The 27,010-nt window shown below is 41.7% G+C and overlaps 1 protein-coding gene across 2 annotated transcripts in view; it reads left to right on the forward strand.

The window, feature by feature from the left end:
• The window catches only part of HSDL2 (hydroxysteroid dehydrogenase like 2), a 66,952-nt gene continuing 48,595 nt past the window's right edge, over positions 8,654–27,010 (forward strand). Inside the window, exons 1-4 of one of the 2 annotated variants that reach the window (XM_021093504.1) lie at positions 8,654–8,856; positions 16,124–16,287; positions 17,878–17,976; positions 23,561–23,675. In XM_021093504.1, coding sequence (XP_020949163.1) covers positions 8,759–8,856; positions 16,124–16,287; positions 17,878–17,976; positions 23,561–23,675 — 476 coding nt within the window. In that variant the 5' untranslated portion in view covers positions 8,654–8,758. 2 annotated transcript variants of the gene reach the window in all.

A 27,010-nucleotide genomic window follows, 5' to 3' on the forward strand; every position in this document is an offset into this window, starting at 1 on the left:
TGGTATGCTATGTCTATAGATATATGAAATTGACACATATTAGAGATGCCTGTAATACTGTAAATGTTCTTATATGGGACAAAATAGTCCCTTAGGAATCTGAGACCATACCTTTAATAGGCAATATAAATTTACTTGCAACTAGAACAAGGCCTTCACCCTGGCCATTGATTCAAAACCTCCCCCCCACCCCCGGCCAAATTTTTGCTATAACTGTTTTAAAAGGAGCCAAATAGATTGGTTAAAATATATCTATTTTCTTTTTCTTTATGTGCCCTTTGTTGAAATTGCCTTGTGCAAAAAGCTGATCATAGCCTACAAGGTCACTGGAAAGGTTCCTGGGATGCCAATAACTGGATAGAGCTGTTGCTTTCCCTCCCCAGTACGGTTCTAAGAAATGTTCAACTTCATATGATCCTGCAGAGCACCAGGGAAAATGTTCAACCTTGAACAGGCAAACAAGCAAAAGGTCAGTAGCAGTCAAAACAAAATAACCATCTGGAGAACTTCTCTATGAAAATGTTAGGTGCAACTGGAAAAGCAAATCTCCTCCTCCCCTCCACCTCCAAGGGAGAATTACTTGTATCAGAGGATGGCAAATTTTCACATAGCCTCTCTTCTGCTGGAGTAGTAGGAGTATGAGACCTTAATCAAGAATTTAATTTAGTAGAGAGTCGGAGGAGGATGACACCTACAAGAATTTAATTTGGCACAGAGGAAAAACCTGGGGGTAATTCCAAAACTGGGTCTTTGTGTAGCAAAGTAGAGGCCATTAAGAGATAGATGGTTCAATTATGGACCTGATTCTTAAGCTAATTTTAAATGTCTTTTTTTTTTTTTTTTTTTAAATGCCTGGTAGGCACAGTTTGAAATCTAGAAGATAAGTAACTGGCATTGTTCTGTAATATAAAATGATAAAATGTTATCTTTATAGTGAGAAGGGTTGAAACTATGTTGATTACTGAGAGTGTTGATTTCAGACAGTGTTTCTTTCTCAGCCTGGAATGAGAAGATGTACTAGCAGTAGAGCACTGTCTCTGAATTAATGCCTGAGCCTGGGAGACCTGGGTGTGTTTGACATGGTAGTCATTTACTGGACACCAGGAAGAATTAGGTGGAAATATCTCCAAGGGAATTGAATTTAAATATTTACACCCACCCTGGACTCTTGCTAAAGTCAAATTCTAAGTAGAATGAATAATTCAGGCTTGGGAAATGTTTGGCTTGGGAAAGGAGAATGGATCTTAAAATGAGACCAACTCTTGTGAGCAGGACAGGGGATTTCCTGAAGGGGTGTGGTGATATTAAAGACAATTTTTAAATTTTTAATATTTTTTAAAGACAATTTTATTTTTGGGTTTTTTGTTTTTTTAACATAAATACTTTATTTTTGAACATGTAACATATATACATATTGTAAAAATTTACAAAGTACAAAGATCATGTTAGTAATCAGAAATAATCCCTTTCCCTTTTATTTATTTATAGCTTTTCCCCTTTTTATTACTCAATGAATTTATTACATTTACAGCTGTACAATGATCATCACAATCTAGTTTTCTAGAATTTCCATCCCACACCCCCAGCGCATCCTCCCAACCCCCAGCCTCTCTCCTTTGGAAACCATAAGTTTTTCAAAGGCTGTGTGTCAGTATCTGTTCTGCCAAGAAGTTCATTCTGTCCTTTTTTCAGATTCCACATGTAAGTGATAGCATTTGATGTTGGTGTTTCATTGTCTGACTGATTTCACTTAGCATTATAATTTCTAGGTCCATCCTAGAAATAAACGGCTGCTAAAAGTGCCGTTTATTTCGTTCCTTTTAATGGTTGAGTAATTTTCCATTATGTTTATGTAAAGACAATTTTAAAGAAGGAAGTTTGAGCAAAATTGATGCTCTCAGAACTAAAAGCAGATAAGAACACAAGGAGCAGGAGTTCCCGTGGTGGCTCAGTGGTTAATGAATCCGACTAGGAACCATGAGGTTACAGGTTTGATCCCTGGCCTTGCTCAGCGGGTTAAGGATCCGGTGTTGCCATGAGTTGTGGTGTAGTTGGCAGATGCGGCTTGGATTTGGCATGGCTGTGGTATATGTTAACAGCTGTAGCTCCCATTCGACCCCTAGCCTGGGAACTTCCCTGTGTCTCTGGTGTGGCCCTAGAAAATACAAAACAAAACAAAACAAAACAAAAAAAGACTACAAGGAGCAAAGCTAGGGATTTGGCCCTGCTCTGGAAGGAACCCCCTGCAGTGGTTTATATTCTTTTGATACTTTTGCCTTGAGACAAAGTATTATTTCAGAGTTAGTTCCAGATGCATATAACACAAACCCCAAAATAACAGTGCCTTAAACTAGATAAAAATTTTCTTTATCATGCAGAAGAACTTAGAAGTAACATTTCATGGCTGTTTTGGCACTCCGGGTTCATCAAAGACCCAGGCTCCTTTTTGTTCTATTATGTGAGCATGTGGCTTTCATTCTTACCAAAATGGCTGGAAGCTCTTTAAAGAAGTTTTCCCAGAAGTCCTTCCCAACATCTTCCATTTACCTCATTAGCCATAATTTGGGCACGTGGCCACCAGTACTTGCAAGGGAAGCTTAAGAGATGCAGTGTTTTTACTGGGCACATTGCCTTCTTTAATAATAGACATACACTGTTGGTAAGAAGTGAGGAGTGTGTAATGGGTAGGCAAATACTCTCTGACATAGCAGTTGTCATATAAAGTTACTATTATTTTTTGATGTATAATAATTCCCTCATGTAAGCCTCAACTCTTTGGCAAAGAGTTGTTTGGGGATGGCTTAGTAAACAAACCAACAGAGCAAAAACGTAAAATATGGCATGATCCACACACTGGCTCCACTACTTGCACTCATGCAAGGGAGTAGTTTTCTACTGAGGGAACTATTTCCTGGAATTCTAAATGATGGCCAGCTGCCAAGTGAGGAAAACCCACAGTGTGCCTTTAAGCAGGGGGAGTATCAGAAAGCTAGGTGGGAGACTCAGGAAGGCTCTAACACAACTGCCCCCCAACCTCAAACTTTCTTTCAAGTATATTATAGGACAGAGTTCACCTTCGAAGGCGCTATGGAAAGGCTCCTCTCATGGCTGCCAGATAGGTGCAGCTATTTCAAGCATCCTGTCCAGCAATAACATTAGAAGAAAAGAGGCAATCTATTCTGTGTTCTCTGAAAGTAAGAAAACCTTTCTCAGCAGACCTCGCATTTTCCAGAACTAGAAAAAACACCCGCTGCTAACCAAGGCATTGACTAGTGAATGGTGATGTACACACAAAGGCTGTTATTTTACTATATTTTGTCTTTTTAGGGCCACACCCGAAGCACATGGAGGTTCCCGGGTTAGGGGTCCAATCAGAGCTATAGCCACCGGCCTACATCACAGTCACAGCAACGCCAGATCCAAGCCACGTCTTCCACCTACACCACAGCACATGGCACGGCTGGATCCTTAATCCACTGAACAAAGCCAGGGATCGAACCTGTGTCCTTATGGATGCTAGTCAGATTCGTTTCCGCTGAGCCACGGCAGGAACTCCCTAAGGCTTTTACTACAAAATTGTAGAGACAATAGAGACAATTTTTTTTTTTTTTTTTTTTTGGTCTTTTTGCTATTTCTTCGGCCGCTCTCGCGGCATATGGAGATTCCCAAGCTAGGGGTCTAATTGGAGCTGTAGCCACCGGCCTACACCAGAGCCACAGCAACGCAGGATCCGAGCCGCGTCTGTGACCTACAGCTCAGCTCACGGCAACGCCGGATCGTTAACCCACTGAGCAAGGGCAGGGACCGAACTCGCAACGTCATGGTTCCTAGTCGGATTCGTTAACCACTGCGCCACGATGGGAACTCTGAGACAATATTGAAATATCTTAAATTTCCATCACAAATGGTAAAATTAATTCAAAGTGCATTCATATAGAAGAAGATAGGCTGGAACCTGGGATCTGGGACCCTTCACTGGAGTGCTTGCATGTGCACAAATGTCTCCTTGAGCAACAGAATACAAAGAAACTATAAGGGACTAAAAATAACTGCATGCATGGTAATTATGAACAATGTTACAAAAAGGCCACAAACCAACTGCCACTTCTGAGGTGCCTCCAGCAAAACCTTGGGTACTGTGCATGATCTCTGCACACAGCACCACCCAAGGGGGTGGACAGAACACCTAAGCCACCTTCCTGCCCTACTCACCAATCCACCCTTACCCTCACTTCATTTAAAGAGAGTGAGCAAGGGCATTTGTTTCTTGTTTTCACTCCCTGGTGCTATAGAATGAGTCCCAGTAAAGCCTTGCCTGAATTCCTCTGATGACCTCTTTTTAATTTCTATTGATGAAAGAGTCCAAGGACCCACCCATTTAAAAAAAAAACGTTAAAGTGAACTTTTAGGTATAAACTTGGAAAGATGTTTATAATACATTAAGTAAAGCAGAAACAGGTTCAGAACAATAGAGCATGTATAAACTCCATGCTTTAAAAACATTCAAAATCTGTATAAAAATTTCAGAGTCTCAAAAGGAAGGATGCCTGTTAACAATGATTGTCTCTGAAGATGATATTAGAAAGAAACTTTCACTTTCTCTAGATTGATGGAATAATGTATTGTCAGAAAAATATGGGTATTAAAATACAGCTATGAGAGGAGTTTGCTTGTGGCTGAGCAGGTTAAGGATCTGGCACTGTCACTGCTGTGGCTCAGGTTGCTGCTGTTGCTCAGGTTTGATCCCTGGCCTGGGAACTTCCACATGCCTGGAGTGCAGCCACACACACACACACACACACACACACACACACACACACACACACACACACACACACACACACACACACACACAGCAGTGAGGTTAATATCCAACAATTACTAATTAAATGACTGGCAAAAATTCATTGAGCGACAAAATGTACAGCTAGGATCCTATTTGGAAGTTTTTGTATGTTGTCAGAAGCAACTGCAATACCCTCAAAACCCTAAGGATTTCCCCATTTAATCTTCTGAACCAGAGAGAAGCCTAGAATATTTTAAAAGGCAAGTTGAAAAATCACAATGGCAAATTACAACACACAAATGGGTGTTTTCCAAATGGTTAGGTTATGATCCATTAATGAGTCATTGAAATAACTTTTAGGTTATATATAATCAACTTAAAAAAACAGGGTAGGAGTTCCCACTGTGGCACAACAGACTAGGTAGTGTCTTGGGAGCACTGGGACGCAGGTTTGATCCCTGGTCCAGCACAATGGTTTAAGGATCCAGCACTGCTGCAGCTGCATCTTAGGTCACAACTGCAACTCAGCTCTGATCCCTGGCCCAGGAACTCCACTTGCTGTGGGGTAGCCAAAAAACAACCAGCAAACCAAAAAAACAGAGTAGTATATGATAGATTCAAATAAAATAGAATAGAAAACTGTGTGTGTACTAGGTCTGGATGAAAAATTTACTTATGTGGATTGTGTCAACAAACTTTAATGTTACTGCAATAAAAGCCCTCAGAAAATGTAGGAGTTTCGGTCATGGCTCAGGAGTTATCAAATCTGACTGGCATCCATGAAGACTTGGGTTTGATCCCTGGCCTTGCTCAGTGGGTTATGGATCTGGTGTTGCCATGAGCTGTGTCATAGGTCACAAACACGGCTCGGATCTGGTGTTACTGTGGCTGTGGTGTAGGCCGGCAGCTGCAGCTCCAGTTGGACCCCTAGCCTGGGAATCTCCATATGCTGCAGGTGCAGCCCTAAAAAGACAAAAAGACCAAAAAAAAAAAAAAAAGAAAGAAAGAAAGAAAGAAAGAAAGAAAGAAAGAAAAGATATTCTTGTGCAAGATCAGGGTTAGAGTCTTTATTTGCTAATTTAAGATTACACTTATTTTCAATGTCATATCCTTTGCTATTTCAATTTAAGTTGGCATTTTCAACCTATGTATTTGAAAACTATTTTTTTATAGAATTAAACTTTAGCAGTCATAAACAAGTGAAGATAAGTTTGACTATTTTATAACTTAAAAGTAATATAAATGAGATTATCACATTGTTCTAATGATTCAAAGTATTAAAAAATTTGCACAACTGGAGGAGTTCCCGTTGTGGCTCAGTGGTTAACAAATCCAACTAAGAACCATTAGGTTGCAGGTTCAATCCCTGGCCTTGCTCAGTGGGTTAAGGATCCAGTGTTGCCGTGAGCTATGGTGTAGGTTGTAGACGCAGCTTAGATCCCGAGTTGCTGTGGCTCTGGCGTAGGCCGATGGCTACAGCTCCGATTGGACCCCTAGCCTGGGAACCTCTATGTGCCTCGGGAACAGCCTAAGAAATGGCAAAAAGACAAAAAAACAAAACAAAACCCCAAAAAACCAAAAAAACGAAAACAAAAACGCACAACCTAAAAGTTAAGAGTTAAGTTTTATTTGGGGCAAAATGAAGGCTATAGCCCAGGAGGCAGCATTTCAGATAGCTCTGAAACATCCAGAGAGGCAGGGGGAAATGTCAGTATGTATGTGATTCTGGTGAAGGGGAAGGGACATGCAATGAATGAAGCACACACATTTTTACAGAAGACCGCTGCCAGTCTTGTGAAGGTTACTGCTAGTCAGGAGGAGCAGACATCACCAGGATGGATTTTAGTGCTTTTCTAGAATCAGGAGATGCAAGAATTGGGCTCATAAAATCTCCTGAACAGTCTAACCTGTTCTGCCAGTTTTCCCAGAGCACCGAGTGCCTTGTTCCTGATCTCCACCCTGAACTCCTTTCAGCAGGTCTTGAGGGACAGCTGCTGTAGTGGTTCATGATTCAATCTGCATAAAGGCAGATGCCAAGTGCCAGTCTCCAGTTCACAAAGGTATTCTTTCAAGGAATTTAAAATTTATACCTCCTCTTAATTCCCCTATACGAGAATCCTATAAAGAACCTCATGCTATTTTTGCCCTAATCCAAAACACACACACAACACATATAGGTATCTCGCTCTCACAATATTGTTAATAAATTAACCTTTCTCGTGTTACATGATTTTGAATTTTAAAATATCAGTGCCATCTAGTGGTTATTCTCGACATGTTTCATTTATTTTGGATATCTTCCAATGAGTGGAACTTCTCTTTTTTTAGGTAGATATCCAGTGGACGGTAACCAGGTTTAACTTTTGGGGCACCTGCGAAACTGTTTTCCAAAGTGGCCATGCCATTTTACATTCCCACTAGCAATGAATGAGTGCCCCAATTTCACTACATGTTGGTCAATACTTAGTATTTTCCATCTTTTCTAGCTATCCTAGTGGGTGTAAAATTTCACCATGGTTTGGATTTGTATTTCCCTAGTAACTAATGCTGTTGGGCATCTTTTCATGTGACTTCTGGCTTTTGGTATATCTTCTTTGTTGAAATGTCTATTGAGGTCCTCTGCTCATGTTTAACTTGGGGGTTGTTCCTCTTTTTGTTGCTGCGTTGTAAGCATTCTTCATACATTTTGGATACTAGACCTTATAAGACATATATGGCTTGCAAGTATATATATATATTTTCCATTCTGTAGGTGGTCTTCATTTTCTTTAAGGAGTGGAAGGTTTTTTCATCTAACAGTCCCTACCAATGCACTTTCTAAAACACCTAATATTTACAGGTCTAAAAAACATTGGTTACTCATTCCTCCTACATAGGCCGAGGCCTTACCTTTTTTGCCCTGCTGTATCTCCAGTGACCAGCACACAGTAGGTGCTAATATTTGAGTAAGTAAATTCCTCCGGAGTTTCTAAGGACCTTATCATACATGACAAATTCAAATGCCTATGAGACTGGCAAGATACATAAATGAGCAAATAGAGATATTTAGGGCTTGTAATAAAAGGGATAGTACATATCCTAGCTTCAGACTAGTTTCTTTAACCAGTCTTCATAAAACAACCTCGTCATCCTGCTCTACCTCTTCAAAAACAGAATTTCTTCACATCTCCCTAAAAATATTATGCCAGTCTTTAGTTCATTAGGGTTGCTGAGCTATGTCCAAGGATACCAAAAGCAATACTGGCTCCCAGAATTCACTTTATCCCACCGAATTTGGGAATTTCCTCACCGAGATACTGGCTAAGAGTCGCAAAATCCAGGTTAACTCTGAGTTCTTCGGCACGATTAGTGTGTATAGAGGTCTGATCCAGAAGCTGCCCTTCTCCAAGGGCTTTCTTTATCTATCTATCGGCCTACCGGCGTTAGTCCAAATTCGGTGGCAGAGTTGAACTGCGACGCTGGCCGGCTTCTGGGAGAAGGTGCTTATCTGCCGAGGAAAAGCAATTCCTAAGAAGTGCCTCTGAAGGCGCGCGTGCAGCCGGGCAGGCGCCCAGGTGCCATTGTGGAGAGAGAGCCAAAAATCCGCTGAGAAGCTGCACCTCAGCCCTCCAGGTCCCTGCTGCACGACTCAAAGGGTCATCCCGCCGGCAAAGGCACTCAGCACAGGGGCGAGAAACCGTTCACAGCCCTGGGGAGGGCGTACTGAGCGGCTGACGCACCACTACTCCAGACGCGGGGTAGGCACCGATTGTCCCCGTAGAGCCCCGCACGCGGGGTGGGGCAGAGTTGTCTCTCAGAGCGCTTGCGCACAGAGCCGGTTTCCAGGGGCCAGGCGGGGGGAGCTGGAAATTAGCGCCAAAGAGGACAACTGCGTGCGCAGGCGCACTCAGCCCCCTTCCGCTCTTTGGAGCACTCAATTCTCCCGCAGGCCTTGGGGCGGGGCCCTAGGGGGCGGGGATGGAGCGGGGCTAAATGCGGAGCAGAAAGTCAGCTTCTATTTGCAGTATTCCTTCCTGTGGCGGTTGTTGCCACCGACTCTGGTCCGCGGAAGTTATGTTGCCCAACACCGGGTAAGAGGATGCGAGCGCCACGGGGAAGGGACCAGGCCGGGCGGAGTGCGGGGCTAGGTGGAGCCGGAGTAGATGGCTTGGGTGGCCCGACCCCCGCGGTGGGAGGATTAAAGCAGCTGCCCGGCGCGGTCTGGAACGCTGCCCCACGCTGGCCGCGGGATTCTTCGACTCTGCGGTAACTCATGAAAAGTAACGCAAAGTTGACTACTTCGGGATGACAGCCATGTTAAAACCTCTTCCACAGGTAAAGAATTCTGAGCGAGGTACCCCGCCGCCCCAAGAGCGCGTCCCACCTTCGGCTTAGCAATAGCTGTCTTGCAATAGCGGCCTTGCTGCAGGCCTTTGAGTTCTAGGTGAAAGGTCACAGGGACACCTAATGATTCTCCTCTTGTTCCGAACGCTCAGTTCTGGAAGAATAAAAGGATGAGGTGTTTACACAGAGACTTTACTAACAAATTAAACTAATCTTAAAGTATGGGTATCTTTCGAGAGAACTTTTTCTTTTGGCCAGGCCCAAGGCATGTGGAAGTTCCCAGGCCAGGGATGGGACCCAGGCCATGGCAGTGACAACCTGGATCTTAAACCCACTGCACCACCAGGAATCAATCTGTTCTTTTAAGGCTTTTGTGTTTTTGTGACAAAGCTGTAAGCTGTTGTCATCTTAAATTGTTTTGTTTTTTAACTTGTAAATATTCTAGTATTTTTGTATGATTTTTTTTTCCATTCAGATTTTTATTTTCCTGAAATGATGTACTGTTTTGCATAATATTTTGGCATAGGAAGTGAGTTAGAAAACTCACTGTTTATTCATTTTTTTATTCTGTTACTTTGGACTGTATTCATGTTACCAGTACCAAACTACATTAACTGCTCTAGTTTTATAAAATATTTTAGATCTTGGAAAATCCTGCCACATTTGGATTTTTTTTTTCAGAATATTCCTGGTTATTCTTTGATGTTTATTTTTTTAAATGAACTTTTAAATGAACTTTTTGTGATTGCTTTTCTGTCTTAAAAATAAAAGTTTCATCACATTTACCAGAATTTTGAGGTACCAGAGAATTTTGGAGAATTGTAGTGTAGGTTAAGTTTTAGTCATCCTCCAGTGGTACTGATGAATTTGGAAACTTTTTTTCTTGAGATGGAGGGGTTTTAGTAGTTGAGATCCAGTCTTCAGGTTAAGAGGAAAGCTGCCTTTGCCTTTCTTTCTGCCAATGCCTGAGACTTTGAGCATGAACATGTTCTTTATCCTACTGGGAATCAGTCCAACTAGACCAAAGGCAAAGAGGCCTTTTTTTTTTTTTTTTTTCCTTAAAAATATATTTTTTTGAAGTATAGTTGATTTAAAATGTTGTGGCTCAGTGGGTAATGAACCCAAGTAGTATCCATGAGGACATGGGTTCAGTCCCTGGTTAAGGATCTGGTGTTGCTGTGAGATGTGGTGTAGGTGATGTGGTGATGTGGTGTAGGTCGCAGATCTGCTTGGATCCTGTTGTTGCTGTGGCTGTGGTGTAGGCCAGCAGCTATAGCTCTGATTATGGGAACCTCCATATGACACAGGTGCAGCCCTAAAAAGCGGGGGTGGGGGGGTTAATTTCTGCTGTACAGCAGAGATTCAGTTATACATATATATACACATTCAGTTATATACATATATACATTCTTTTTCATATTCCTTTCTGTTATGGTTTATCACAGGATATTAAATGTAATTCCCTGTGCTATACAGTAGGACCTTATTGTTTAGCCTTCCTGTATGTAATGGTTTGCATCTGCTAGGGATAGGGCTTTTTAAAGCAGATAATTGGGACATTTTGATCTAAATATTTACATTTAAAAGATCATTTTAAGGGAGTTAGTTCCCTGGTGTTCTAGTGGTTAGGATTCAGCGCTTTCACCACTGTGGCCTGGGTTTAATACCTGGTCTGGGCACTAAGATGCCACATCAAGCCACTGCCCGCCCTGGCCAACATAAATAAATCAATCAATCACTTTAGCACTGTGTGTGCTACCTTTCATGTTGAAGGGAATGTTATACATACACAAGATGTGGTGGGTTTTTTTTTGTTTTTTTGTTTTTTTTTCTTTCTTTTTCAGGGCTGTACTTGTGGCATATGGAATTTCCCAGGCTAGCTATAGCTGCTGGCCTTTGTCACAGCAACAATGGATCCAAGCCGAGTCTGCAACCTACACCATAGCTCAGAGCAATGTCAGATCCCCGACCCACTGAGCAAGGCCAGGGATCAAACCTGAATCCTCATGGATACTAGTCAGATTCTTTCCACTGTGCCACAGTGGGAATTCCCAAGGTTTTTACTTTTAAACCAAGTACTTGTTTTACAGCATGCCTCATCAGAGATGAGAGGAGAGAGATAAATTGGAATGCCAGCATAAACAAAGGAACTTAAACTACATGTCAAGTTTTTCACACAAACATACAGAGAAAAATAATTCAAATGACTTTTTTTGGCTTTGCCTGAGGCATGTGGAAGTTCCTGGGCCAGAAATTGAACTTGTGCCACAGCAGCGACCTGAGCTGTTGCAGTGACAACACCAGATCCGTAACTTACTGCACCGCAAGGGAACTCTGAGATTGGCTTCGTGATAATCACTTTCAAAATTTTGGTAATTGTTGAATTGTTAAATAAACATGGGAACATTATAGTCTTTCCTCTATTTTTGAATATACTTAAAAATTCCATAATAAAAGATTTAAAATGGTCTTTAAGTATCTTCTCACTGCTGTTAGTTGCAAGGGAAAGTATAGTAATTTCATGGTGGAAAAATCTGATCACATCGTGATTTAATGGTCAGAATTAATATAACCTTTGATTACAGAGGGACATTGTGTGGTTCAAGGTATGAAATCAATAGAAAGATACCATGTTCATGGATTGGAGCTCTCAGTGTCATGAAGATGTCAGCTCTTCCCACATTGAATTCTAGATTCAGTACAATTTCTATCAAAATCCCAATTGATTTTTCTTGTGCAATTAAATAAGCTGATTCTAAAGTATATGTGGAAAAGCACAGGCCCAAGTATAGCCAAGAAAGTTCTTATAATTAAGATAGTGCAATCCATTTAACTGAATGGAACAGAATAAAGAGCCTAGAAATACATCTGTATACTTAGGGAGACTCAGTCTATGATAAAGCTGGCATTCAAGATCTATAGGAGAAGTAGGCTTTTCAGACTAGAAAGTTGGTTATCCATATGGGTAGAAATGTAGTTGGATCCTGGAGTTCCTATCGTGGTGCAGTGAAAGCAAATCTGACTAGGAACCATGAGGTTTTGGGTTTGATCCCTGGCCTCGCTCAGTGGGTTAAGGATCTGGCGTTGCCGTGAGCTGTGGTGGAGGTCACAGACGCGGCTTGAATCTGGTGTTGCTGTGGCTGTGGTGTAGGCTGGCAGCTGTAGCTCCAGTTGGACCCCTAGCCTGGGAATCTCCATGTGCTGCGATTGCAGCCATAGAAAGGAAAAAAAAAAAAAAAAAAAGAAGGAAAAGAAAAATATAGTTGGATCCCTAACTAAATTCATATAGACAAATTAATTCTAGGTAGATTAAAGACTAAAATTTAAAAGATAAACTGTAAAATTTTTGAAAGACAATGCAGTTGTGGTGGTTATGGATGGATTTCTTTCCTTTCTTTTTTCTTTTTTTTTTTTTTTGCTTTTTAGGGCTGCACCTGCAGTATATCTGTTCCCAGGCTAGAGGTCCATTTGGAGCTGCAGCTGCTGGCTTATGCTACAGCCATAGCAATGTGGGATGCAAGCTGTGTCTGCGACCTACACCACAGCTCATGGCAACGCTGGATCCTTAACCCTCTGATCAAGGCCAGGGATTGAACCTGCATCCTCGTGGATACTAGTTGGGTTTGTTCAACCCCCTGAACCACAATGGGAACTCCCAGGGATGGATTTGTTAACCCCAAAAAGTTTGCCAAAAAAGATTCATAAATTGTGCTACGTGGAAATAATTTTTGCTCATCAAAATATACTATAATGATTGTGAAAAGGCAAGCCACAAATGAAAAGGTTTTAAATGCTTATGGACTTTTATGAGTCATTAGGAAAAAAGTTAACCATGTAGAAAGACTAGCAAAACAAATTAATAGGAATTACATAGAAGACATAGTGATGATTAACATATGAAAATATATTCACCCTTATTAGTAATCAGCAAAAAGCAAATTACAGCCACACTGAGATACCACAGATTGACAAAAGTTTTAAACTTCTGATATCAAGTGTAGGGGAGATGTGGAGCTGTGGAACTCATGTACTGCTGCTGGCGGGAATATTAACCACTTTGGAATGAGGTTTGGCATTATTTGGGGAAAGTTGAACTTCATCGTGTGTTTAGTTATCTACTTCTGTAACAAACCGCTCCAAAACTTAACGGCTTTAAACAACAGTGATTTTTTAATTATTATTATTATTATCATCATCATTATTGGCCGTATTTGCAGCCTGTGCAAGTTCCTGGGCCAGAGACTGAACCTGAGCCACAGCAGTAAATGGAGCCGCAGCAGTGACAATGCCAAGTTCTTCACCACTAGGCCAGCAAGGAACTCCACCAGTGATTCACACTTCTTTAGGTTGACTGGGCTCTTCTGCTCTTCATACTGTAAGTGAAGTCCTTCATGTGGCTGCTTTGAGCTCTGTCGTTGGCTGGGGCTGAAATGTCCTAAATCAGACCTTTTACCCTCCAGGGCCACTCTCCCATGGTCTCTCAACATTTGATAATCTGTCTCTCTTCTTTGTGACATAGCGTTTGGCTTCTAGGAGAAAGTGGAAGCTTCCAACCAGCCGTTTTATAGTGTGGGCTCTGAAATGGCAGAATATCATTTTATATTCTAGTGCCCAAAAAAGTCATAAAGTTGTTAACAGAGATTAAGGGAAAGGGGAATATATGTTCTTTTTTTTTTTTTTTTTTTTTTTTTTTTTTTTTTTTTTTTGTGACCACACCTGCAGCATATGGAGGTTCCTGGGCCAGGGGATTGAATCTGCTACAACATCACTGGATCCTCTTAACCTACTACTCCTGGCAGAGGATTGAACCTGGGCCTCTGCAGTGACCCTGAGCTACTGAAGTCAGATTCTTAACCCACTGTGCCACAGTGGGAATTTCTCATCTTCCTCCTTAAACAAGCTGTTTCTTTTTGCCTCTAGAAAGTAAATAAGAAAGTGAATTTCCCTCTCTGTCCTGTGATTTTATTTTATGTGTTTTCTTCTCATCTGACAACTAAGTAGAAAGTTAAAAATTAAGGTGGGTGGCTATAAAAAATGAATGGACGCAGAGAACTTTCCTCAGGGCATTTGGATCACAGAGTCTTTTTTTTTTTTTTCCCGGTTTTTGTGAATGTTTCGTTTCGTTTCGTTTCTTTTCTTTTCTTTTCTTTTCTTTTCTTTCTTTCTTTCTTTCTTTCTTTCTTTCTTTCCTTCCTTCCTTCTTTCTTTCTTTCTTTCTTTCTTTCCTTCCTTCTTTCTTTCCTTCCTTCTTTCCTTCTTTCTTTTCCTTCTTTCTTTCCTTCCTTATTTCCTTCTTTCTTTCTTTCCTTCCTTCCTTCCTTCCTTCTTTTCTTTTCTTTTCTTTCTTTCTTTCTTTCTTTCCTTCCTTCCTTCCTTCCTTCCATCCATCCATCACAGAGTATTTAGACCAGAACCTCGGTTCTTTGCCAGCTTTCTAGGTTTGTTTAACAGCTCTACTGAGATGTAATTCACCCACCACGCAATTTACCCATGTACAGTATACAGTTAAGTGGTTTTTAGTATATTCACGGAGTTATGCAACCATCACCACAATAAATTTTAAAATCTTGATATCTTCTAAGGAAACCCCACACTCCTCAGCTATCAACCCCAAGTTCCCCACCTCCAGTCCTAGGCAACCAGTTATCCTTGTGTCCCTATAGTTGTGCCTATTCTGGATGTTTCATATAAATGGAATCATACAGTATGGGGACCTTTGTGACTGGCTTCTTTCACTTAGCATAATGTTTTCAAGGTTCATCCATGTAGCACAGACCAGTACATCATTCCTTTTTACTGCCAAAAATGTCCTGATGGGTGTATATACCACATTGTTTTTATCCACTCATCAATTGATGCTCATTTATGTTGTTTCCTCTCTGGCTGTTATTAGCAATGATGAGCATCCATTATACAGTTATTGCTCTTAGATGATTCCTTTTAAGTGATATGCATTTATTGCAGAAAATTTTAAAAATCCTAAGGAATATGAAGAAAATGATAAATTTTTCTTTTTGTCTTTTTTTAGGGCTGCACCCGAGGCATATGGAGGTTCCCAGGTTAGGGATCCAGTCGGAGCTGTAGCTGCTGGCCTACGCCATAGCCACAGCAATGCAGTATCTGAGCCATGTCTGTGACCTACACCACAGCTCATGGCAACGCCAGATCCTTAACCCACTGAGGAAGGCCAGGGATCGAACCCACAACCTTGTGGTTCCTAGTCGGATTCATTTCCACTGCCCCACAACGAGAACTCCAAGTATGGTAAAAATTTATTCATAGTCCCATCACTCAAAAATAAACTTTGTTACTACTTTCTATGGGAAAAGTACATGTTTATATAGTTCATTAATTCCTCATTTCACTTTAAGATTTACTTTGCATTTGAGCAGATTTCCAAATCCCTGTAAGACTGGCCACTGAAGTTGTAATAAGTAATTTTTTTTTGGTCTTTTTAGGGCTGCACCTGTGACATATAGAGGTTCCCGGACTAGGGGTTGAATTGGAGCTGTAGCTGCTGGCCTATGCCACAGCCACAGCAATGCAGCCGAGCTTCGTCTTTGACCTACACCATAGCTCTTGGCAACGGTGGCTCCTTAACCCACTGAGTGAGGTCAGGGATTGAAACCGTGTCCTCGTGGATGCTAGTCAGGTTCGTTAACTGCTGAGCCATGACGAGAACTCCATAATTTGTTTATCATTTTACAGTGGTAATGAAGTAGATTTATTAGCTATCTGATGGGGAGGGAGGAGGATTTAGAGAAAGTTTGACAGAGGAGGAAACATTTTGTGACCACGTGTGTGATTTCCTGATACTAGTAAGTAGATAAAAACTTGGAGGTCATTGAAGTTTCTTTTACTTTTTGGCCATGGCATGCAGCAGTGGGACTTTGTGGGATCTCAGTTCCCAGACCAGGGCTGCAGTGGGTGAAAGCATTGAATCCTAACCACTAGACCACCAGGGAACTCTAATACGTGGAGGTTTCTAATAACATCACTTTTGTTCTGTTGTAGGAGGCTAGCAGGATGTACAGTTTTCATCACTGGTGCGAGCCGTGGCATTGGCAAAGCCATTGCTTTGAAAGCAGCAAAGGATGGAGCAAATGTTGTCATTGCTGCGAAGACCACCCAGACACACCCTAAACTTCAAGGCACAATCTATACTGCTGCTGAAGAAAGTGAGTTTCAATGCATAGAGAATTTGCTGGAGTATTTATTTGCGTTCCTTCTTTTCTCCCCTTCCTTCCTTCTTTCTTTCCCACTGCTGCATATGGAGTTCCTGGGCCAGGGATCAGATCTGATCCACAGTTGGAACCTAGGAAGCTGTGGCAACCCCTGATTCTTTCACCCACTGTGCTGGGCTGGAGATGGAACCTGCATCCTGGCTCTGCAGAGATAATGCTGATCCCATTGTGCCACAGTGGGAATTCCATGCTAGAAAGTTTAATTATATCTATTTGAAGTGTCCCCCCCAAAATAATTTTATCTGGTTAAAGAAGTATTTTGGCACCTTAGAACAGCGTTTGGGAACCAGTTTTATCTCCAGTACTTTTAAGTGATGGGAGAGACTCCCATTAAAAATCATGTCTAGGGAGTTCCCATCGTGGCACAGTGGAAAGGGATCTGGCTAGGAACCATGAGGTTGCGGGTTTGATCCCTGGCCTCACTCAGTGGGTTAAGGATCTGGTGTTGCTGTGAGCTGTGGTGTAAGTTGCAGATGTAGCTTGGATCCCGAGTTGCTGTGCCTCTGGTGTAGGCCGGTGCTATAGCTCCAGTTTGACCCCTAGACTGGGAATCTCCATATGCTGTGAGTGTGGCCCTAAAAAACAAAAAAAAAAAAAAGAAAAAATTCACGTTTAGTGGTTCCTCTATGGCTCAGCAGATTAAGAATCCCATATTGTTACCACTACAGCTCAGGTCTCTGCTGTGGCTTGGGTTTGATCTCTGGTCCAGGAATTTTCACATGCCATGGGCATGGCCAAAAAAAAAAAAAATCATATTTCATGAGGGCAGTGGTTCTTGGATGGGAGCAGAGACCTGGGTGGAAGTAGAGAGGAAAGGATTTGAGAGGTAGCTGGTGTAAACACTTTGAAAAAGCTCTCCACGTTACTTGTTCTCTGCACAATTTGCAGGTCATTATTTTAATACTTTTAGTCCACAAATAGCTATTAAGTGCTTATATTCAAGGCATGGTGCCAGGAGTGAGGGCTTAAAAAGTCAACCTCAGTTGACATAGCTCGTTTTTTTTAGTTATGTTAATAGCATTGTGTTTATGCTAGGGGAATAATATGAAGTAGTTCTGAGTGAAATGATGCCTAGGATTTGTTTTTAAATATACCAGCAAAAAGCAAAATGAGATTGGGGGTAGATAAATTAAACAAATTAATTAACTGCAAAACATTATTAATCATTGAAGATGGGTGATGGAATCATGGTAGTTCATTATTCTTTTTATTTTTGGAAACTTTTCATACTAAAGGTCTTTTAAATGACGTTCCTTTTTTTAAACTTTTAACAGTATTTAAAAAAATAACCTTTCATTTTTTTTTGTTTTTTAGTAGAGTTGGCCTCTCTCTAGCCTGCAGGTGGGTATGGACAAGTCATTCTGTCTACTGTAGGGCAGAATCACTAATAGTTATAAGACAGTTTTTATATTGATTTTTCAAAAATAGAGTACTTTTTTCTTTTGACTCTTAGATCAGTGGTTTGATATGGATGAAAGGTTTAATATTTGGATGCTTTAATGCTTCTTTGTTTATCTTTTGTAGTCCAGGCAGCTGGAGGAAAGGCCTTGCCATGCGTTGTTGATGTGAGAGATGAACAGCAGATCAGCGATGCAGTGGAGAAAGCAGTCGAGAAATTTGGAGGTAGTGCCTTCATTCTGAAATAATTATTGAAAGTTGGTAAATTCTAGGTGTAACTATTACTTTCTGAGTCTTCGGAGTATAACCAGAAATGAGTATTTGTTAATACAGAAGCATTGCTTAAAACCATCTGATGACTAATTGAAAAATTATTAAAAATTATTTTTCAAAGTTCCTGTCATGTGTCAGTGGTAACGAGCCTGACTAGTATCCGCAAGATGGAGGTTTGATCCCTGGCCTCGGTCAGTGGGCTAAGGATCTGGCGTTGCTCTGAGCTGTGGTGGTGTCGTAGGTGTGGCTTGGATCCCACGTTGCTCTGGCTGTGGTGTAGGCCTGTAGCTACCACTCCTATTCGACCCCTAGCCTGGGAACTTCCATATGCTGCAGGTGCGGCCCTAAAAAGAAGAAAAATTATTTTCTGTGACACAACAAATTTACGATCCAAAATAAAGTTAGGACCTTGAAGATAGCAAAAATCTAAGTAGTTCCCTGGATCCCATCCACTTGTCTCTCCCCAATTTATGTAACCATCATTTGATGACATTTTAACATTTACTTATTTTATTTATTTATTTATTTTTGTCTTTTTAGGGCCACACCCACAGCATGTGTTGTTGCTAGTCAGGTTCATTAACCACTGAGCCACGATGGGAACTCCAGCTTTTTTTCTTTTTCTTTTCTTTTTTTTTTTTTGTCTTTTTGCCTTTTCTAGGGCCACTCCTGCGGCATATGGAGGTTCCCAGGCTAGGGGTTGAATAGGAGCTATAGTCGCCTGCCTACACCAGAGCCACAGCAACTCAGGATCCAAGCCGCATCTGCAACCTACACCACAGCTCATAGCAATGCCGGATCCTTAACCCACTGAGCAAGGCCAGGGATTGAACCCGCAACCTCATGGTTCCTAGTCAGATTCCTTAACCACTGTGTCATGACGGGAACTCCAGGGAACTCCAACTTTTTAATGTTTATTGAATAAAGTGCGGATAACCTATGCCAGTAGTTTGGCATTCAAGATATTTCGCATTCTTAACAAACTTGTTTTGGTTCCATCTTTCTTCTTTACCCTTATGTAAACTTACTTCAGCCAAAATAGTTTAGGTTAATTTCCTTAACTTGAATTTGTTTGCCTCTTAATTTTTTTCTCCTCCCGTTCCTAAGGCTCTTCCAGTGCCCACTACTGAAATGCTCTCTTCTTTGTGTTTTGAAATCCCACTTTTTCTGCTTAAATCTCATCTCCTTTAGGAAGGCAGTTTTCTGACTATGCCAGCCAATCAAAAGTGTACATTTTTCCTTCTCTGAATTCCTAAAATATACCTTCGATGCTCATCTAGTACAAATTTAGATCTTAGCATTTCTTTTTTTCTCCCTAATTAGTTCTTAAGTTCCTGGAAGGCAGGTATTGGGAGTTGAACTAGGACTTGGATGGTATTTATAGCAAGATACTTAGCCATGTCCAAATCCTGTCCAAACCATTACCATCTCTCCCTATCATATTTCAAAGACTGTACATGCTTGCAGAGGATGTGGCCGATGGGAACTAAGGTAATGCTTTATTGTTAGTAAGGCTGCGCAGAGTGCTTTGTTTTTCTGGACTGGAGCACAAAGCTTTGGCTCAAATGGGGCCTTTTTTTTTTTTTTTTTTTTTTTTGGCTGCACTTGAGGCATATGGAAGTTCCTAGACCCGGTATTGGATCTGAGCCACAGCTTCGACCTATGCCAAAACTGCAGCATTGCTGGATCCTTAACCCACTCTAATCTAATGCCAGAACCTTCACCCGCTGTGTCACAGCTGGAACTCTCGGGGCTCTTCCTTTAAATCCAAAGTCTTATCCCTGGCTGGCAACCTTTCCCAAAGTAATGTGAATGCCCATGAGAGAAGAGGAGAGAGAATGCAAAATTACTGAGTGTTTTTTACCGATAGGGCTGTAAATACGTAATTGATCTTTCTTTCTTTTTTGCCAAGCCACAGCAGTGACCTGAGCCACAGCAGTGATAATGCTAGATCCTTAACCCACTGAGCTACCAGGGACTCCATAGGGCTGCAAATATGGAAGAGGAGGGAGAGGAAGCCACATTCATGTGCAGGACCTTTTGTCTAAAATGCCTTCACCTACTTATAAAAGTGGTTATAAGGATTTGACCTAGATAATTAATTAATTAATTTTTTATGGCCACACCAGTGGCATATGAAAGTTCCTAGGTTTGGGATTGAATCAGAGCTGCAGCTGCTCACCTATGCCACAGCCACAGCAACAACAGATCTGAATCCCATATGTGACCGATGCTGCAGCTTGTGGCAGTGCTGGATCCGTAACTCACTGAGCAGGGCCAGTGATTGAATCTTCACACCTCTGCAGTGACCAGAGCTGCTGCGGTTGGAGGGAGGTTCCCAGGCTAGCGGTCTCATTGGACCTGTAGCCGCCGGCCTATGCCCAGCCATAGCAACTTGGGATCCAAGCCATGTCTTCGACCTACACCATAGCTCACCACAATGCTGGAGCCTTAACCCATTGAATGAGGCCAGGGATGGAACCCACAACCTCATGGTTCCTAATGTGATTCGTTAACCACTGAGCCATGATGGGAATGCCTGTGGTTGGATTCTTAACCTGCTGTGCCACATCAGGAACTCCTCCCAATATATTTTGCTAACTATTGTTTTTTTTTTTTTTCTTTTTAGGGCTGCACCTTTGGCATATGGAAGTTCCCAGGCTAGGGATCCTATTGGAGCTGCAACTGCCAGTGTACACCACAGCCACAGCGACATCAGATCCGAGCCGCATCTTCAACTTACACCACAGCTCAGGGTAACACCAGATCCTTAACCTATTGAGCAAGGCCAGGGATCAGACCTGCAACCTCATGCTTCCTAGTCGGATTTGTTTCTGCTTCGCCACGACGGGACCACCAGGCTGCTCTTTTTTGCCTCTCGAAATATCGAGAATTTATTTTCTGTTTGGTTTTAGTTCCATACTCTGGTTGCAACTATTACGGTCTAATGTGGAATTTTGTAGTCCTTTGAATTCTGCATTTAGGGAATACTTTACCATTGTAGATACTTCTTTCTGCTGGGGAATTATCCTTAAAGAAGTCCAGAGCAGTGGATGATTCTTCCAAACCTGTGCCCTTGGGGGCCTCTGCCTCACAGCACTCCCTATCACCTTGCCTTCCCTCATCTTCAGAGTTATTCAGGCCTTGGGTAAATTATGCTATGTCATAAACACAGAAACAGGCTTTCCTGTCACTTTTTTTTCTGTAGCAGGCATGCATACGTATATGTTTTTTGCATGTCATTTCCCACCATTGCTCCTTGTTCCGTTTTACTTTGCCCCACCTGAGTTTAGAAATTTTATTTTATTTATTTATTTATTTATTTTTTGTCTTTTTGCCATTTCTTGGGCCACTCCCACGGCATATGGAGGTTCCCAGGCTAGGGGTACAGTGGGAGCTGTAGCCACCAGCCTACGCCAGAGCCACAGCAACTTGGGATCTAAGCTATGTCTGCGACCTACACCACAGCTCACGGCAATGCTGGATCCTTAACCCACTGAGCAAGGCCAGGGATTGAACTCGTAACCTCATGGTTCCTGGTTGGATTCGTTAACCACTGCGCCACAACGGGAACTCCTAGAAATTTTAAAACTTACCTCTTAATTGGACCCATTTTTTTCTTTATCATTGGCAAGCCAACTAGTTTGCTGACTCCTTATCTGGTTTCTTTTGCTTTGGGGCCCAAATGTTTGCTAACATACTTGTCACTTATTTTCACATAGTGAGAGAGATGAAGTCACTAAAGGTTGAATTTGCCCAGGGAATCTCTTGATCAGATGACCCCTCACTAGCTTCATCTCCCTATGCAGGTGGCGTACACATCAGATCAGCATCCCACCCAGACCCACGCTCAATTTGCTTTGCTCTCACCTGCCTTGTCATTTAGTGACTGTTACCTTCCTTGTCTCTTAGGCTCTAGCCAGGGGCCTTATCTAAAGAGACCACTCGGTGATTATCTCTTAGTGATGCGGTTGAGCAACATCAGGCTTTGTGAATTGAGAAGCATGTCCTGGACTCAAAAATTCTTCTCACCAGTCTTTGCCACTTGTGGAGGCAACCATTATTATGTTCATTCTGGAAAGGTGGTTCATTCTGGAAAGGTGGTAGTCACAGATCCTAAAACTTGACTGAGTTGCGTTTGAGTTTTTTTTAATAACGAAGCTGTAAAATGTAGTGTAGTTGAATCCAAAGTTAATCTAAGGACATGTTTTTAAGAAAAGCTAGTAGCACAAACTCTATACTAAAGAATCTGGAAATTGAGGAGTGAAGATATGGTCAAAGTTTTGTAGTGTTACTATATATGAAGAAAGGGAGCTTATAAATAAAATGCGAGTATATGTATAATTGGGTCACTTTGCAGCGAAAATTGATAGAACATTTTAAATCAACTATAATAAAATTTTAAAAAAATGTGAGTATAGTGACCTTATTTAAACCATCATCCATATATGGTGAGAGAAGGGCAAAGCAAAGTTAAAGGAATAATAAAAGATGTTTCTGGCAACAGTCTAACTCCAGCAGTAGAAATTGTCATATTTCTATTTGATGGGATATTAAATACTCTTTAGAAAGAATTGAGAAGACCATGTAGAAATGCAGAGATGTGTTTGAGATGCTTTTGTATTTTACCATTTTTTCTTTCTACTTTTTTTTAGGGCTGTGCTCATGGCATATAGAAGTTCCCAGGCTAGGGGCCAAATCTGAGTTACAGCTGCCGGCCTACCCTATAGCCACAGCAACGCAGGATCCAAGCCGTGCCTGTGAGCTCTACCATGACTCACAGAAATGCCGGATCCTTACCCCACTGAGCAAGGCCACGGGTCGAACCTGCATCCTCATGGATACTGGTTGGATTCGTTTCTGCTGTGCCACATGGGAACTCCCTTTACCGTTTTCTTTTAACATTATTTAGCCAAACTATAACTCTTCTAACACTCCTTAACCAAACTTATAGCTATAAATAAAATGTTACGTATGGATTGGATAGAAGATGCAGAAATAATCATTATTCTGGATTTATTTTAAGTTCCCAAAACAAACTTGAGCCACTTTGATGATGTGCCTGGAATTGATACTTTGGTCATTTCTCTTTTCCCAGTTCCCAGGAACAGAAAGGAGCTCTTTCATTTAAGTAAGGGCCTTCAAGGGGCGGGAGACTGATGTGCTTGGAAGGAAGGCAGGCCTCGGAAAGATGATAGGAGGGAAAACTTTAAGGAAATTGACCTAAGGTTCTTGGAGATTAGGAGGGAAGACCAAGAAGTCAGAGAATAGATAAGGATGGAAGCTCCAGACCACTAAGGACTCAGCTTGTAGTTTTATGTGGAACCCTGGTGTCTGGCTACCTCCATTGTGCCAGTGAAAATCATTTGGGTACAAATTTCACATACCCACTCACGCTTACATTGGTGTCTGGTCAGTCATATTATCTAAAAGAAGTATTTGTGAACTTAGGATTCAATTCTATGAAGTAAATTTCTGTTTTGTTTTTTTTGTTAAAAGTCTAAATCATATTAATAAGTTGATTATTTGAAAACAGGAATCGATATTTTGGTGAATAACGCCAGTGCTATTAGCTTGACCAACACATTGGAAACACCTACAAAGAGAGTGGATTTGATGATGAATGTCAACACCAGAGGCACCTATCTTACGTAAGTTAAAGAATTGCGGGAGAGAGCGCTGCAGTGTTTTGATAGAGAACTAGTTGTGAACAGATTTGAATAGGTTAACAATACAGTTTAAAATCTAGTCAGTCCTTATAAAGGCCTTAAAGTGCTCTAAGTCAGCTCTAAGTCAGTAGATAGTATTGTAAATAGGTTTTTTGGGGTTTTTTTTTTTTTGTCTTTTGTCTCACCCTCAGCATATGGAGGTTCCCAGGCTAGGGGTTGAATCGGAGCTGTAGCCGTCGGTCTACACCACAGCCATAGCAATGCGGGATTCAAGCTGTGTCTGCGACCTACACTACAGCTCACGGCAATGCCGGATCCTTAACCCACTGAGTGAGGCCAGGGATCGAACCTGCATCCTCATGGATACTAGTCACGTTTGCTATCTGCTAAGCCATGACGGGAACTCCTATTTCAAATGGTTCCATTCAGAGCACTTTTTCTCTGTGAATCTAATAAAGACTAAAGTATAGTTCAAGCATTTTCGAACATTTGCATGAGTAAACATAGACATGCATACCAACCAAGTCTTTTGGCAAACCTGCAAAAGTCTTTCCTTCCTCTGAAAAACACTTGGGTTTTAGTTATATAAATAACAAGAAGCTCATTATGAATCCCATTTTAATGTAACTGACAAAAGGCTAATGCGGTCTTGGGCAATATCAGGAAATACCAAATATAGAATGAAAGCATATGCATTCCTGATGTGTTCTGGATTGGTCAGACCTACTCTTTATTTGTCCACTTGTTTATCTATTTATTTACCTTCAGGTTCTATCATTTTCCATGTAGATAGAAGGACAGATCAACGTAAAACTCTCTTACCTGCCTTAATGTACTTATGTGTATCTGCCTTATGTATTTGCATAGAACAGGTAAGGTTAGGACCTTGGCCTTTGGAGTCAGACTTTGTGGGGTAAGGTTCAAATCTTATCCCCCCACCCTCATGGCTCACATCCTCATGACCCTGTACAAGTAACTTAACCTCTTGCAGAGTCTGTTTCCTAATTCTTTCTTTCTTTTTTTTTTTTTTTTTTTTTTTTTGTCTTTTTAGGGCTGCACCCGTGGCATATGGAAGTTCGCAGGCTAGGGGTCGAATATGAGCTGAAGCTGCCGGCCAACCCCACAGCCACAGCCATGCCAGATCCGAGCTGATCTGCAACCTGTACTGCAGCTCACGGCAATGCCGGATCCTTAACCCACTGATCAAGGCCAGGGATCAAACCCTCATCCTCATGGATAGTAGTTGGGTTCGTTACTGCTGAGCCACAATAGGAACTCCTTGTTTCCTCATTTGTAAAATGGGAATAATAGAAAAATATGTCATAGGATTGGTCCTAAGGGTTATATGTAAAATCTTTCATTAATTCTGAACTTTGCCTTTAAACATGTTTTGTTGGATCTGTAAAATTTGGCTGTGACAGTGTTAAAAAGTTTGTTTTTATTGGTTACCTACAATTACAATTTCATTAGTTGCTTACTTTAAAAAAAATCAGGAGATTTACACAGAAACCTAGATTTCTGGTCTGTCTGTCTTTTTCTTTCTTTCTCTTTCTTTCCTTCCTTCCTTCCTTCCTTCCTTCCTTCCATCTGTCTGTCCTTCCTTCCTTCCTTCTTTTTCTTTTTGGCCCTCCCTGTGGCATATGGAGTTCCTGGGCCAGAAATCAAATCCAAGCCGTAGTTGCGACCTATGCCCCAGCTGTGGCAATGCCAGAACCTTTAACCCACTATGCCACGCCAGGGATCGCATCTGCATCCTGGTGCTATGGAGATGCCAACAATCCCATTAAACCACAGGGGGACCTCCATATTTCTGGCTTTTCTTTAAATATTGGGAACATTGGAAGTTCCCGTTATGGCTTAAGAATCCAGCTAGTATCCATGAGCATGTGGGTTCAATCCCTGGCCTCAGTGGGTTAAGGATCTGGCATTGCCATGAGCTGTGGTATGGGTTGCAGATGTGGCTTGTATCTGGTGTGGCTGTGGCTGTGGCGTAAGTTGGTAGCTGCAGCTTGGATTCCACCCCTAGTCTGGGAACTTCCATATACAGCAGGTGCAGCCTGAAAAAGAAAAAAAAAAAAAAAGGAAACATTGGCCACATAGAGACAGCATTCTTTTTTTTTCTTTTTTTTTGTCTTTTTTTTTTAGGGCTGTGCCTGCAGCGTATGGAAGTTCCCAGGCTAGGGGTCCAGTTGGAGCTGTTGTTGCCAGCCTACACCACAGCCACAGCAATGTGGAATCCTAGCCGCGTCTGTGACCTACACCACAGCTCATGGCAACGCCGGATCCTTAACCTACTGAGTGAGACCAGGGATCAAACCCACATCCTTGTGGATACTAGTTGGGTTTATTAACCTCTGAACCATGATGGGAACTCTGAGACAGCATTCCTATATGGCAACAGTTAGTTACTATAGCCCGGTGGCAGGGTATCAGCTACCTCATTAGATGGGACATGAGCTCTATTGTCTTCTGGGTGCTGAGGGCAGGCTAACAAGTTGCGATTTATCAGAGTTCTTTCGTGGTGCAGCTAGTTAAGGATCAGTGTTATTACTGCAGCAGCCTGGGTCACTGCTGTGCAGTGGGTTCAGTCCCTAGCCTGGGAACTTCCACATGCCACAGACACGACCAAAAAAAAAAAAGATGAAAGTGTAATATTTCTCATACCCGTGTCTCTATCTAAAGTGGAAAAATGAGACATATGCCAACAGGGCCATATGTTCAGGTAAAATGGTTGAGCACTTATTTCTTTGTAGATGTGGGGCATAGTTCTCTAAATTGAGTGTGTAAAGCATATTTCCGTTGAATGGGAACTGTAGAGAATCAAACCATAGTAAGATCTGTGGCAAGCATATTGACAAGATTGTGGCTAGAAGCTTAAAGAACTACAAAAAGGACTAACATTTCAGTAAAGTTTGTGCTTTTTTCAAATAAAATTAACAATACTGCTGTGTGATACAGTTATGTGTTACATGAAGAAATTATCTCTGCATCAAAATCTTTTACAGCTGATAACTTTGTGAAAGAATTTTGAATGTAAACACTCATTAAAAGGTGTTTAGGGGAGTTCCTGTTGTGACACAGCAGAAATGAATCTGACTGGGAACCATGAGGTTGCGGGTTCGATTCCTGGCTTCACTCAGTGGGCTAAGGATCCGGTGTTTCCGTGAGCTGTGGTGTAGGTCGCAGACATGGCTTTTATCTGGCATTGCTGTGGCTCTGGCACCGGCCGGCAGCAACTGCTCCAATTCGACCCCTAGCCTGGGAACCTCCATTTGCCTTGGGTGCAGCCCTAAAAGACAAAAGGCAAAAAACCCCAA

The sequence above is a fragment of the Sus scrofa genome, chromosome 1 (assembly GCF_000003025.6).
Source record: "Sus scrofa isolate TJ Tabasco breed Duroc chromosome 1, Sscrofa11.1, whole genome shotgun sequence".
NCBI lineage: Eukaryota > Metazoa > Chordata > Mammalia > Artiodactyla > Suidae > Sus > Sus scrofa.